A 15,125-nucleotide genomic window follows, 5' to 3' on the forward strand; every position below is an offset into this window, starting at 1 on the left:
GCAGTTTGCACACACTCTGATATCTGTCAAGCGGGGAAAGTACAGCCACCCTGGGCAGACACAGAGCTTTTAACACTGGGACACAGGGGGCCATGCATACAGTCCTCTGCGCAGGAAGGTGTGACCTAAGAATTCTACGTCTGGTCACACTGCTGGTCAAGCCTGTTACAAAAATGAAATTATCTTTAAACGTACAAGAACTTGGAGAAGTCCTTCGGGAATTAACTCTACTAGAAGATAAAGTTCAGCCAAACAAGAAGAACGCACCAAATACAGCCGAAGACTTACAGGCGCCATTAATCCATGCAGGAGGTAGAAGGAAAGATGGCTCTTCCCTGGGACGTACAGAGCAGCATGCAAATGTTGTAAATTAAAACAGCAGAAATAGTATCAAGCTGAGAGAATATAAAGACAGTGATATCCTCTTGTCATGGAATCAAACACACTGTTTTAGACTGATCAGGCACGGGAAGCACTGGCACACACAATGTTATGCATGTCGACAGTGGAGCGTGATCGGTAACCACCCATCAGAAGAGGAGGTAAGAAAACGTGGAAGTGTACCTACGTGCTCACTAACCACAGTAATTCACCCCTAAACAAATACCAGGTAAATATATACAGCTAGAGTTGTACGGAAATAACTATATATGTATAGTTACACTAAAAAATGTTTTAAAAATACCCAATTATTAGGAAGAATACACACTTGTTACAAAGCAAAGAGAAAACCAAGCCGAGTTGCTTTTTTTTTTAACATTTTATTTCTTTAGTTGAGAGAGAGAGACAGAGACAGTGACAGAGATAGCAAGAGACAGCACGAGCAGGGAGAAGAGGAAGGAGCAGGCTCCCTGCCCGGGTCCATTCCGGGCCCTGGGATCGTGACCTGGGCCGAAGGCAGACGCCTAACCAACTGAGCTACCCAGGTGCCCCACCGAGCCAGAGTTTTAAGAAAAATTAACACATAAATAGGATACACTAAACAGAGAAAGCTTAACATAGTGTAAAAGAGCTCATCAGAGAACAAGCAGGATGGTCTGCCGTAGCAGCAGCGGCGGCAGCAGCAGCAGCAGCAGCAGCAGCGACCCGCGGAGTACGCACGAGGGTTCTGAGTCCTCGCTGCGGGGCTAGACCCCAGCCTTCGCTTTCGCTGTCTGCAGAGCGAGCCCCTCTGTCTGCGGGAACCAGAGGCGGGAGATGGACGGGCTGTAAGTAAACGGCACGGCGGCGCCTGCCACGCGCAATGGGCTCCATGAAAGTGAGTTATTTTTGCTAAAAGCTTCCGCAAACCCAAGTGAGAAACTCCGCTACTGAAAAGTAAAGTCTGTCTGTAGGACCAGGAGACAACATCCAGTCACACCCCGTAGGCAAGAGCGCCACCCAACCAAGATGCTCCAGAAGGGCGAGCGTCCGCAGCGCTCGCGGGAGGGGACGAGAAGCCCCCGCGCCGTCGTGAAGGCCACGAGGACCGAAGTCACGCCGTGTCCACGGACCAGAACACGCCGCGGGCGTCAGGAGGAGCGAGCGGGCTCTGAGCCGCAGGGACACAAGCCAGGAGAAGCTGCCCCCGGAAAGAGAGAGGCGTCTCCGAGTCATACACATGCTCAACGGATCTTCGGGGTCCATGATTCGTAATGAAAACCTTCTAGAATGCGGAGCGTGGGGAGAGATGGGGAGCTGCTCCACGGGCAAGCGCGGACAAGGACAGGACAGGAGCCCCACCCGCAGCGACGTGAACCGAGACATTCACAAACCACTGGGAGGGCGGATCTCACATCACACGTCTGTCGCCACATCTTTATTTTCTTCAATAAAAAGAAAATAAGGTGTACAAGAGGTAGACTTGGTTACCGTTTGTATTAAAACAGAAGTTCACACACAATCCATCTGCCTGCTCACAGTTCCCTCTGGAGAACGACGAGAACTGAGGAGGGTTTAAAAGGCGCCTCCTCCTATGGGGAGATGGAGAGGAGAAGGGAACTGGGGGAAACTGGAAGGGGAGGTGACCCATGAGAGACTGTGGACTCGGAGAGACAATCTGAGGGGTTTGAAGGGGCGGGGGGCAGGAGGTCGGGGAACCAGGTGGTGGGTATTGGGGAGGGCACGGATTGCATGGAGCACTGGGTGTGGTGCAAAAATAATGAATACTGTTATGCTGAAAATAAATTAAAAATAAATTTTAAAAAAAAACTGAGGAGGGCGGTTTCCTCTTGGAGGAGGGTCTGGGGATCCGAGCAGAGGGGAGAAGGCAACAGACTCCAGCACCTTCCGCCTTCTGCGCTGCGTGCATGTCACCTCGTCAAACAAACCAGCCTAGCGACCCGCCAGCTGCCCCCTTCGGTTTCGACTCCAGCACCGCAAGAGAACAAAGCTCAAACATAGCGTCACCAGAAAGTTTTATCGCCATAATTAGAAGCAATACATTCCCTGGATGGGCGGAGATGGCAATCTTAAAACACAGGAGAGAAATAAGGAAGTCATCCACAAAAGCAGGTCGTACTTAGGGACCTAAAAAAATCACTCAACAATATCTGACTTATGTTAACGTGCCCCCGCACCGGACTGTTGGACCCGTGAAGTGCCCGGCACCCACTTCACACTGCAAACGGTAGTGTCTACTGCGACAGACTTCTCTTCTTGACCGCACAGGGTCGGCGGCTACAGAGTCCAGCGGGTCGGCTGCAGGGCCTCTCTCTCCCGGAACCTCCCACCGGTCTGAAGAATGGGCCTAGGAACTACCTACCCACTTCAAGGTTGTCATGGAATGAGATGAAGAAGTTAATACACATAAATAGTTGGGAGGCGGGGAGCCTGGGCATAGGGCACGTAGTCAAGAAATGCAGCTGTGATTATCCATATATGCTATTCAGACCAGCAGAAATAACATAAACTAAAGAAAGCTATCCTGTCTTCTCACCTTGAACAGGAATCCAAGCACTTCAATAATAAGTTTATTTTTAAAAAGCGGGAAGCCAGGGGTGCCTGAGCGGCTCAGTGGGTCAAAGCCTCTGCCTTCCGCTCGGGTCATGATCTCAGGATCCTGGGATCGAGCCCCGCATCGGGCTCTCTGCTCAGCGGGGAGCCTGCTTCCCCCCTCTCTCTGCCTGCCTCTCTGCCTACTTGTGATTTTGCTCTGTCAAAATATATTAAAAAAAAATTTTAAAGGGGGGGGCACTTAAACTGCATAGAAGGGGAACAGCATCAAGAGAGAAAGGTTGAGAAGGTCTGGAGAGCACGGGCATAGGTCACACAGATCAGGGGGTGTTTCCTGCCCATGCGAAAGGAGTTCCCTACGTGACCTACAGCAAAAGGTGAGCCTCCAGGAAGGCACTGCCAGCAGGGAGTAGATTAACCCTGGCTCCCCAGATCTTCCCTGGGTTCAAGTTCAGTGTCAAATCACATTCCAAATAACCCCAAATGGATAAAGACAGGGTATAAACATCAAAGGGAAATAGATTTACTACATGAAAATTTAAAGTTATAGATGCTCAAAAAACATAGCCTACAAAAGGAAAAAAATCAACTGAGAAAAACACACTCTGGGGGCTCCTGGGTGGCTCAGTGGGTTAAAGCCTCTGCCTTCGGCTCAGGTCATGATCTCAGGGTCCTGGGATCGAGCCCCGCATCGGGCTCTCTGCTCAGTGGGGAGCCTGCTTCCTCCTCTCTGTCTCTGCCTGCCTCTCTGTCTACTTGTGATCTCTTTCTGTCAAATAAATAAATACAATCTTTAACAAAAAAAAAAAAAAAAAAACACAAAACACTCTGATGCCAACAAAAGCTTCCTGTTCCGCACGAGAGCTCACAGAATAAACACAACACAGGACGTGCACACAACGGGATCTTCCTCCGCCCTAAAAAGGAAGGACGTCCTGCCACCTGCTACAGTGGATGACCCCGGACATCGTGCTAAGAGATATACGCCAGTCACAGAAGGACAAATCCCGTGTGGAGCCCCACGCATGAGGGCCCTGGAGAGGTCAGAGTCACAGACACAGGGAGTAAAAGGGTGGGCGCCAGGGCTGCAGGAGGACACAGGGATGCGTGTTTAGTGGGGACACTGTTTCAGTTTGGGAAGATGAAAAGTTCTGGACGTGACGGTGCTGATGGCTGCAAAACAGGGTGAATGTACATCGTGCCCCCAAATCATACATTCAAAAATAACTAAGATGATCAATTTTATAGTGTGTACATTTTATCACAAAAAATCTGGGAGATCATAGCAATAAGAGAAGCAACAAAACACTGAAATGCACAAGAGCGGAGCACACGAACCAGCAGTTCACAGGAGGAAATACAGCCAGTACACCTGTGAGAGAATGTGTACGGTCCAAGCTCTCGAAAAATGCAAATGAAAAACAAGCTGAATTTTTACTTCATCAAATAATCAAAAAAGGTATCAACCAATGCTGACAGGAGTACAGACAGAGTGGCCTCTGTTTGCTATGGACAGAGCCTGAGATGGTAAGCTAAAGATGATTGCGGTGGTTTTTATTTGTTTATCTGACAGAGAGAGAACACAGAGGGAGAGGGAGAAGCAGACTCCCCGCTGAGCAGGGAGCCCGACACAGGGCTTGATCCCAGGACCCCGGGATCATGACCTGAGCTGAAGGCAGACGCCTAACCAACTGAGCCACCCAGGTACCACAAGACTTGATATTAACACTTCTGGACCCCGATATCAAACACTAGTAAGTTCTTTTTAGAGGAAAAATGTTCTAAATGTAGAAACTGTATGCGAAGACTGTTTTGTTTCTAATAAAATCAAGAAATTGGAAACACAGTTAACATCTAAAGAGACCAGAACAGCTCAACAGACAGGAAGCGTCCACTGGACAGCTGAGTGCAGGGCCATTAGGATAGGAGCGACGGACACCACAAGAGAAGGGCCAGGGGAAGGCCAGGGACACGGTACTCAGTGTGCGTCACTGAAACACATGAGAAGACAGCAGATGTTAATCAGTCCGCTTACTGTGACAGGACTGAGCTGAGTCCCAGAGGCAGTCTCCAAATGTTCTATCATACTCACAGTTCTGGAACGGGAAGAAAACCTTCCCCAAAGGGGCGAAGCCCTGGGTCACAGCCTGTGGGTGAAGGGCCACAGAAACGCCAAAGACAAGGCCCTGTCTCCCTAGTCCACACCCGGAGAGACTCACCAGGAGCAGAAGAGCCATAGCACAGGAGCAGCAGCACACCCCAACTGGGCCCTTCCCTCGCCCGCGGGCTCCCCAGAGCCCACGGCAGTCTCCACACAGCTAGGATCCGGCCAGCATTCTGCAAACAGCTCAGTTCTTGTTTTGCCACTGTCCTCACACCTGTGGTCACATCATATGCAGCATGCACTCTCCCTTCTGCCATACTGACAGAGCATCCATCACTCACAGGAGGTGGGAGCGAGCCCTGAGAAAAAGCATTTCCCACACTTCCTTGTGGACAGAGATGACCAAGTGAGTAAGTTCAGGCCAATAAGAAGCAAAAGCTGATAGATTATGGCTCCTAGGAAAGCTCATTATAAGGTTAGGATTTGCGGAGGAGAATTCTCTTCTCTCCTGGAATGCAGATGTGATGACTGGAGCTGCAGCAGCCAACCTGTGGTCATGAGGCATCCTTAGAGTAGTAGTCATATGCTAAAGATAGTAGAGCCCAGAGATCTCCAATGATGCCAGAGAACTGTCATTAACAGCACTGGCCTCCCTACTATTTCTATTGAAGAAAAATAAAACCCCTAACTTGTTTAATTGACTGTTTTCTACACTTTTATTACTTGCTGCCAAACAATTCACCACCTGTAAAGAAGTTACAGTAAAATCTATATATTTACACTTAAGGGAACATTTATAATATAATTAGGTTCTCCTGATTCCTGAATCAAATTCAGCATTATTAAGGGCAATATCTCCAAAGGTTCTAAGCAACAGAATCAAAAATCCATTTCTTCCTCAATCCTCCATTTCTTCTATGCTTCCTACCAGTAGCTGTTCCTTTAGGAGATCAAATTTATTTTTTTTTCTAAATATGGAACCCTCCACGAATTTGCATGTCATCCTTCTACAGGGGCCATGCTAATCTTCTCTGTGTCATTCCCACAATTACTGTCTGTGCTGCCAAAGCGAACACACATCGATTTAAATAAAACTTTCCCAAACCATTATGTATAAGAAGACCTAAGGTAAAGTATCGAGTTTTTATTTTTTTAAATACTGAAGCATATGATTAAAATATCTCAGGAATGCAAGCAGCATAAACATTTTTGTTCATAACAATGGTAAAATATCATCTGGTATTGATTCAGAAATGAATAATTAATCTGTACCATAAAAACCAATCCATATTTCTGGACAAAGACAGCAAAATGAACACATGTACCTAATACTGCTCTACTCCCATATGCCTCTATAACAGCAATAAAGAAACCTTTTCAAAAATATAAATCCTCAAGGAAGGGGGGGTGGAGAGGACAATACACCAGAGTATGGAAGCACATGGCCAGTGGGAACAGAGGGAACCTGAGGACGTGCAGCTCTGCCCTTGCCCTGGCTGGTGGCTACAGGACCATGCAGAGACAGCCTACATCATTCGCCAATAGGGGCATACCACGTGCGATCGTTAGTTTTACGTGTCAACTTTACTGGTCTAAGGGATGCCCAGAGAGCGGGTTACACATGATTTCTGGGTGTGTTGTGAGGCTGCTTCTGGAGGAGATTAGCATTCAGTAGACTGAGTAAAGAGATCTGCTCTCAGCAGTGTGCGTGGGACCAGAACAGAACAAAAAGGCAGAGGACGGGAGATTCTCCCCTCGCCCCCTCCCTCAAGCGGGGCCGGCCACCTGCCCTGCTCTTGGACGCAAGCTCCACATCCTCAGGCCTTCTAGGACAGCACATGCTACTCACTTGTTCTCGCTTGATTCATAGTCAAAAAATCTGCAAATCTCTTCGGAAGTTATAACTCAATTTCTACTCGAAAGCACTGCCATTCCTTAAAATACATGATTCTATTTTGAACTGCGAGCAACTCCGTATTGAAGGAAAGAGTACAATTCCGGTTTGCTGTCTGCTCAGTCCACATGACCAATACGATGGGAGTCTCTGAAACTTCTCGAAAAATACGAGCTGTGCAGAGTCTCCTCGCCTGCATGTCTGGGCGACTGCTCACAGCAGTCAGAAGGAACAATTCTGTGAGCCCCCGAGGGCCTACGGTTTAGGCCTCTGAGACTCTCGAACACCAATGAGCTCTTACTGATGGAGCAGTTCAGTACATGTCTTCAATTAACTTCTATGACTTGGCCATAAATCTCCATACTTGCTGTATTCCCCTTTAACTGTTCCATTAACTGATGATTAAGGGTATAAACCTGAAAGAAATTTACCATTCTCACCACTTCCTCAAGCCCCTCCTGCAATGAACAGACATGCAGAGTTCAAAGCATAATGTGCATTAACATAATATTGTCTTATCTTTAATAAACTTGATTTTTTTTCTCAACAATCATTACAAAGACTCGTTTTGGGCCAATGGACTTAAGCTTTTCCATATTCAAACATGTCTGATTCCTTCCTGGCAAGTGGTTTTGCCTCACCGGCCCATATATGCCAGCTAAACTGGAAAAAAAATTTCTTTCAGGAGAAACTTCCTGGGTGGCGATGTCCTGGGGGCCTCCCGCATGTGGAGTGAAGGGGAGAAGTCCTGACCCAGCAAGCTGCGGCAGACAGAAGCAAGCAGCTGGCCACAGTGCCTGCTCCTAAAATCCTATCCAACAGGTAGTTACGTGGTGGGCTAGAGGAGGAAAAATGCCAAGTGTGGCAGGTGGGAGCTTGTTTTGGCTCTCAAGACAAAGCCGTGCAGACACACGCGGTCAGTCTCCTGGCTTCTGCAGATCCGCAGCGTAGACACGTCCTGGGGGGCCTGTAAAACACAGGACCCATCCTCGGCTGTTCCCAATTGCGAAGATACGACCAGAAGGAAGATCAGAGCACTTTCGAGGACTTGCTTTAACAGACATTAAATATATAGATTCCCCTAACTACCATACTAGCCTTAGAGTTAGCACACTTTAAGTCAGATAATTCTAAAGAACACTCCATATTTAACATTAGGAAGAATTATATAATCGGATCTGGGACCATTTGACAATATACTTGGGTGGAAACAATCCAAAGCTAAATTATGTACGTTTTAATATGCATCTTATGTTACATGCAATCGCTCTCTCTAAAGCAAGTGTTGTGAACATGTAATTAATTTTAACTTAAAAAGAACATTTCAGGGAAGGAAACACATAACGTTGAGTAGAACAACTAGAAAAGATCCCATAACCAAGAGACATTTCTCCTCATTTCTTTGTAATGTTTTATTTTATCTGAACAAGATCAATTAAATACCATAATCAGGGCCCATAACTCAGCTCAATTTTATTTTATAACGAGATCCAAGCCCTGGGGCACCTGGCTGGCTCAGCCGGAAGAGCAGGAGATGCTTGATCTCAGGGGTCATGAGTTCAAGCCCCATGTTGGGTATAGAGATTACTTAAACAATAAGCTAGAAAAAAATTTAAACCCTGGCAAAATAATATTTTGACTCTGCTATAAAGAAAAATCACAGAGGCGCCTGAATGGCTCAGTGGGTTGGGCCTCTGCCTTCGGCTTGGGTCTTGATCTCAGGGTCCTGGGATCGAGCCCCATATCAGGCTTCTCCCCTCTCTCTGCCTGTTCTCTGCCTACTTGTGATCTCTCTCTGTCAAATAAATAAATATAAATAAAAAAAAGAAAAAAGAAGAAAAAGAAAAATCAGTCATCAAGTTACCTCAGGGGGCTATCAATGTACACAGTCGGTTTCCTATCCCAGTGCATTCCTCCCTCTGCCTTCCTTACAAATCGAGGCCTATTTGGTAATTCAGGTATTCGCTCTCCTGGGGCGGGTGATCAGCGATGGTCCCCTGCCCAGCCCCAGGGAAGAAATGTGATTAATCTGCACCCATCAGGGTAATTCCATCCCCCTTGCTGGAGAGAGGGACAGATGGGACACGTCTGCTGGGAAGGCTCCGGGGAAAGGGACTCTTCATTCTTACAAAGCCCTTCTACCTCTGAGGTGGCACCGGTGGCGGGGGCGTGGTGGGGGGGGGGCGCGGGGGAATGGGCGGCCACCCTGGGGCCAGCAGGGAACCAGCACAGGAGGCCACACTAGAGCCTGAGGTGAGCGGCCCGGGAACCGCCCAGTTCTGGCCTTCCTGTTCTGAGAGAGAATGAACCCCTTTGATTTGAGACATTTTTGTGGAGCCTCCTGTTACTTGCCCAAAAAGCACCCCGATTCATACAAATAGATTAACAGGAATTAAAAACTCTCCAGAGGAGAATATCTTGATTTTAAAGTCTAAGTAATCTGGGGAAAAAAACCCACAACCCACGTAACTGGGAATTTTGAGGGACGCAGTGCTCCTGGCGGCAGGTACTCACCATCAGAAAGTAGTGATCTTCAGGCTCGGCTCGAAGATACTTAAAAATCACTTGCTCCATGAACCTTTCCATGAGATCCCAGTCTTCGATTATCCCGTGTCTTATCGGCCACTGCGGCAAGAGAGACCGAAACACGCCAGCTTCAGTTCACAGCAGTGACACCAAGAGCCCCACGACGCTGGCCCAGGGCGGGCCGGGTGAGTGGGGGTAGGGCCTCCTGCACGGGCCTGGCACTGACTTGGGCCTGGAAACGACACGCACCCTCCCACCCCCCGGAGAGGCTCCCACTGTGTTCACGCGCCCCCCACCCACGGCTAAGCACGAAGAACCGTCTCAACAATGGGCAAGGACAGACAAGTGCAGACGAGCCCCAGTACCATTCAGTCTGGAGCATTTTTTTTTCCTAGAACAAATGTCTACTTAATTTTCGTCCTTTTTTTTTAAGTAATCAATCTGTAACTGCCCATCCCGGACAGGCTAATCAATCAATGGCACAGCAGCAGACCCCGCTCCCGTGGGTACCCAGCGAGGCTGTGGCAGTTCTGCCTTCCAGAGTTTTCTGAATTCACTTGATTTCTCACATCAAAAATACCCCATGCAAGAACAACAACAAAAAAAACCTTCTTTTTAAACATAAGAATAAAAATAGACCCATAACTCCTAAATACAATTTCCAGATAATCTCATTTTGTGTTATCATTCCACTGCTCCGCTCTTGGCTACACAATGAAAGCAGCAAATTCCTCTCGGGAGCTCACCTTCGTGGCATACGTGGGCTTATCTATGGCCTCGTCCCCTATGAAAAAGTCCAGGTCATCGACTCCCCTCAACACCCTCCTTTGGGCTTGGTCAACTACCTTTGCTGACTCTCTGATGGCAATACCTTAAAAAGAAAAGAAAAAAAAAGCACGAAGATGTCCATCATGATTCACATTTATTTGAATGACCAAGAAAGGCTACAATAATCCCCATATATGTACAAGTACATTTTCAATGTTAGGGCTTTGAGACGTTCCCAAAAAGGCACCACCGATGAGCACCTAAAATACAGAAACAAGTTTTCTGTCGCAGCATTCTTTCCAGAGGGCACAAAGGAACTTCACTGATCTGCTGCTCATCAGACAGAAACTACATCACTAAATCTCTCAGTTTCATCTGGAAAAAATCCTTCGAGAGAGTAAATGAAATGCCCATGGAGTACAGTATATATCTATAGGTTCCAAATTTTAAAATACAATATAGAAGTAGACAAAGTTACTAATACGATACAAAAGAGAAAACTAAAAAATAATACCTATACACTCTCAAGTCATCTTACTAAAACTCTGCATCAGATTTAAAACATGTATTTTTAATCTTATTATAGAAAAACAACTGACTTCATTTAAAGGAAAAATAAGGAAATTGCTGGCTAAATCCATCATGAAAAGTACAATAATCAAATAGGTATTTTATGTAAAAAAATATCAATGGCTTCATGATCTATTATTTTAAAAAGAGGTTAACCTTGGTATTTGGGAGTATACTTAGAAGTAAATAATCAAACAGGACTTCACTCCAAAATCTAACAGCTAATGAAATGTGGAAGCTTCCCAAAGTTTCAATTCCCCATTTAAACTCCTAAGTCTCGGGCGCCTGGGTGGCTCAGATGGTTAAGTGTCTACCTTTAGCTCACGTCATGATTCTGCGGTCCTGCGATCGAGTCCCGCATCACTCCCTGCTCCTCGGGGAGGCTGCTTCTCCCTCTGCCCCCACTGCCTCTCTTTCTCTCTGTTTCTCATGAATAAATAAATACAATCTTTAAATAAATAAATAAATTATTTTTATAATAATTTATTATTATTATTAGGGTGAACTAAGCCTTGGTCACACTCTGAGCTCCCATTAATTCACCTTCATCGAATTTACTCCAAAACAAATTAGTAAACATATCAAATTATTTTTAAAGCAGATTATCTGAAATCCCCAACTTATTACAAATGAAGAACGGCAATAAAACTACACAAGAGAATTTGAATTTTTTTCAGAAAGGCGTCTCTTGCAGTCACAGGGAAGAGGAGAAAAGGGAACCGTCCAGGACAGAAGCCGCTCTGCCCACCTCCTTTCCTTACTCCAACTCACCGCCACGCTTAGACTCAAAGCTTTCAAGTTACAAAACGTGGCACAAATCCAAGCAACAGGATTTCTGCGGGACTGAACAAGCAGGTGTGGTGAGGACACGCCAGGGACAGAGCCTAAGGAGGGTGTCCAAGTCCGAGGCGGCCTCTGCGCACGCCCAGAGCCCTAAGTCTGATAACAGGGCAGAAAGGTCTGGCGGGCCCTAACTGGCTGAGAAGATCTGTAGAAACGAATAAAACCACCTCTGAAGACTGACCACACCACACACAGACAGACTCCCACTGGATCACCTGACGCGCACGTCATGGACAGGAAGGGCCCCTGGCAAGACGGCTCGCCACAGACCCCGCGGGTCCTCACAGTGCGTGCCACAGTGACAGAGTCTACCCTCTGGGCAAGATCAAACTTAATCACGCATGAATTTAGAATTAAACTGCCAAGTTAAAATGAAACACTGTGAAGAGACAAGGGCGAAAAGATTCTGCATCGTGACATCCTTCAAGTTTACCAAGAATTTGGGGGCAACATATTATGCAAAAGAAAAATCACCACCTTGCACAGAGAAAAATGTGAAACTTACTGAGGTGACATTTCCACACTCAAAAATCTTAACGAAAACAAAGTAAATCTTAGCCCTCCCAAGAAAGTAATCAAAATACTCAGACCCCAAATCATAGCAGATCTATGTTTTTGTGGCCATTAGAAATAAGAAAAAAAATTTTTAAACCATAAAGTATACTTCTTTTAACTATTATTAACCATTATTATAAGAAGAAGCAACCGAATCCATGAAACAGATTAAAGGTATATAAAGCTTATAGTCAAAATCTTTTGTTTGTGCCTGTGAAGACTTTTAAGATGTGGTCCACACAGTCCTTAGGAACATGACAAAGAAATGTGTCTGAGAGTCGCTATCCAAGACTGTCTATGAGTATCCACAGATCATATGACATATCCCCGAGTAAGGATCCGTGTCATCCCGACCGTGATCTCCAGGCCCCCGCAACACACAGTCTCAGACCCTGACTTGGGTGTAAGCAGAGAAGACCCAGACAAGGAAAGAAGAACAAATATAACTGGTAATGGTGTCCACACTGACACACTCCAACTGCTTACAGGGAGGAGGCATCTCTACACCATGGAGCATCATGAAGCCATGAAAAAAAATAAAGCAGGTCTTCACATACGAATCTAAAAGGATCACTAAGATGTAGCGTCATGAGAGAAAACATGAGGTGGGGGGCACCTGGGTGGCTCAGTGAGTTAAAGCCTCTGCCTTCGGCTCAGGTCATGATCCCAGGGTCCCGGGATGGAGCCCCATATTCGGCTCTCTGCTCAGCGGGGAGCCTGCTTCCCCCTCTCTCTGCTTCCCTCTCTGCCTACTCGTGATCTCTGTCAAATAAATAAAATCTTGAAAAAAGAAAAAAACACGAGATGTTAAAGAGTGGACATGGCAAAATGCCACCAGGGGTTTGAAAATAGATGCTGCGTGTGTTTGCTGGTATGTGCAGGATACCTCAGGAAGGACTTATAAGAAACCAGAAATGACATCTGTCCTCTAAGAGGGGAAGTTAGTGGGAGATGTTACTTTTCACCATGTATCTCCTTATACCATTTAATTTCCACAGCATATGAATATATTATCTACAAAACTAATTAAACTTGGAATTTCCTGTTGCTCTTACTGAGTACAGCCAGGACCCCTGGACCTTCCAGACCAAAGAAACGAGCCAAAAGCTGAAGAGCAGGCAGACTGGCTGGGACCGCCGGATCCCAGGAAAAACACACCAGTGACTTTCTGAGTCTTCTTTTCGTCTCCTATAACCCAGATTGGGTGCTAGAGAAGCTGGCAACCCAGAAACACCAATGAGCTCAAAACAAAAAAGGTATCTCCAAAAAAATGCCTGCTATCTCCAGCCTAAGAAGATAAAAGGGGCAGTCTGAAAAGATAATGAAAAAACAAAACAAACAAAAACAAAAAACAAACAAAAGAAACTTCTAAACAACACCTGTTTGACTCCAGTCAAAAGGCATGGGAAACCACCACCACCACCACCACCACAGTGCAGACGCCCATGGGGGGGAAGCTGGCCTTCCACCCCACCCAGCAGAATCAATCCATCCATCTGCTTCCAATGCTGGGGTTTCATCAGAGGAGGCCTAGTAGAAAATCAGGACTTCCACCATCACCAGCAGTAACAAGGTGCCCCTGTCCCTCTCAGCCAGGATATCACCTGCTGAGACCTAGTATGAAGGCTGAACTCCCATCCTCATGAGCAGGAACACCCAACCAAATGTCAACAAAGGCCAAGAGGAGACACTGAATTTCAACCCCAAACTGGCATTAACAAGGGGGCATTCTCCCTTTCTTTGCTGGAGCAATATCAGAAGTAACCTGCCAAAACATCAGATTTAAACAAGATCCAGAATCTCAGAATATAGTATCTAAAATGTCCAGGTTTCAGTAAAAATAATCTCTCACCATAGCAAAAACCAGAAACATCTCAAACGAAATGAGAAAAGACAACCAACAGATGCCAACACCAAGAAGACATGGATAACAGAATTATTAAACAAGACTTTAGGAGCCAGCTTACAATACCTCAGTGAGCAATTACAAACACACCTGAAACAATGGAAGATACAAGAAAGTCTCAGCAAAGAAACACAAAAGGAAAGCAAAGATTGAATACAGACAAAACCACATGGAATTTTGGAACTAAGAAACATCATACCTGTAATAAAAACCTCAGTGGATGAATTCAGCAGAAAAGGACAGAGGAAAGAATCACTGATCTTGAAGATATAACAATAGCAATTACCCAATCTGAACAACAAAGAAAACAGACTACAAAGCAAATGAACTGGGCTTCAGGGACACAAAGGATATATAATAAAAGCACTAACATGCCTGCATTCCAAGTCCCAGAAGGAGAGCAGAGAGGAGGTGGGGCTGGAAAAGTATTCAAAGAAATAATGGCTAAAAATCTGCCAAATTTGACTAAAAAAGAAATAAGCCTACAGATTCAACACTGAACAAACCCCAAACAGAATAAACCCAAAGAAATCCATGCCAAGACATAATCCAGCCAAAATTCTAAAAAATGAAGACCAAAGAAAAAATTCTGAAAGCCTCCAACAAATTTTCATCAGAAATCAGGGCACCCAGAAAGAAATGGTGTATTTTTCAAGTACTAAAAGAACTGTCCACTCAGAATTCTTTCAGAAAAAAATCCCTCAAAAAAGCAGAGCAGGGGTGCCTGGGTGGCTCAGTGGGTTAAAGCCTCTGCCTTCAGCTCAGGTCATGATCTTAGGGTCCTGGGATCGAGCCCCACATCAGGCTCTCTGCTCAGGTGGGAGCCTGCTTCCCCCCCGCCCCGTCTCTGTCTGGCTCTCTGCCTCCTTGTGATCTCTCTCTCTCTCTGTGTCAAATAAATAAATAAATTCTTTAAAAATATGTGTATATTTTTTTAAAAGCAGAGCAAATCAAGGCCTTCTTAGATAAACAAAACCTAACAGCATACCTACTCTAAAAGAATGGCTCGAGAAAGTTCTCTACAC

General features: G+C 45.8%; 1 protein-coding gene and 1 non-coding gene across 6 annotated transcripts in view; both read right to left on the reverse strand.

Moving 5' to 3' along the window:
- ACTR3B (actin related protein 3B) overlaps positions 1 to 15,125 on the reverse strand; it is a 74,527-nt gene that overhangs the window by 30,863 nt on the left and 28,539 nt on the right. For all 5 annotated transcript variants that reach the window (XM_045086325.1, XM_045086323.1, XM_045086327.1 and 2 more), the window contains 2 exons: positions 10,205 to 10,329; positions 9,447 to 9,557 (listed from right to left, as the gene is read on the reverse strand). In XM_045086325.1, coding sequence (XP_044942260.1) covers positions 9,447 to 9,557; positions 10,205 to 10,329 — 236 coding nt within the window. The remainder of the gene's footprint in view (positions 1 to 9,446; positions 9,558 to 10,204; positions 10,330 to 15,125) is intronic.
- LOC123393659 lies at positions 6,007 to 6,114 on the reverse strand. The gene has a single exon (XR_006608498.1). It is a non-coding gene; the product is annotated as a U6 spliceosomal RNA (small nuclear RNA).

Source organism: Mustela putorius, unplaced genomic scaffold, assembly GCF_011764305.1.
Source record: "Mustela putorius furo isolate JIRA1106 unplaced genomic scaffold, ASM1176430v1.1 tig00000929_pilon_pilon_pilon, whole genome shotgun sequence".
NCBI classification, from domain to species: Eukaryota; Metazoa; Chordata; class Mammalia; order Carnivora; family Mustelidae; genus Mustela; species Mustela putorius.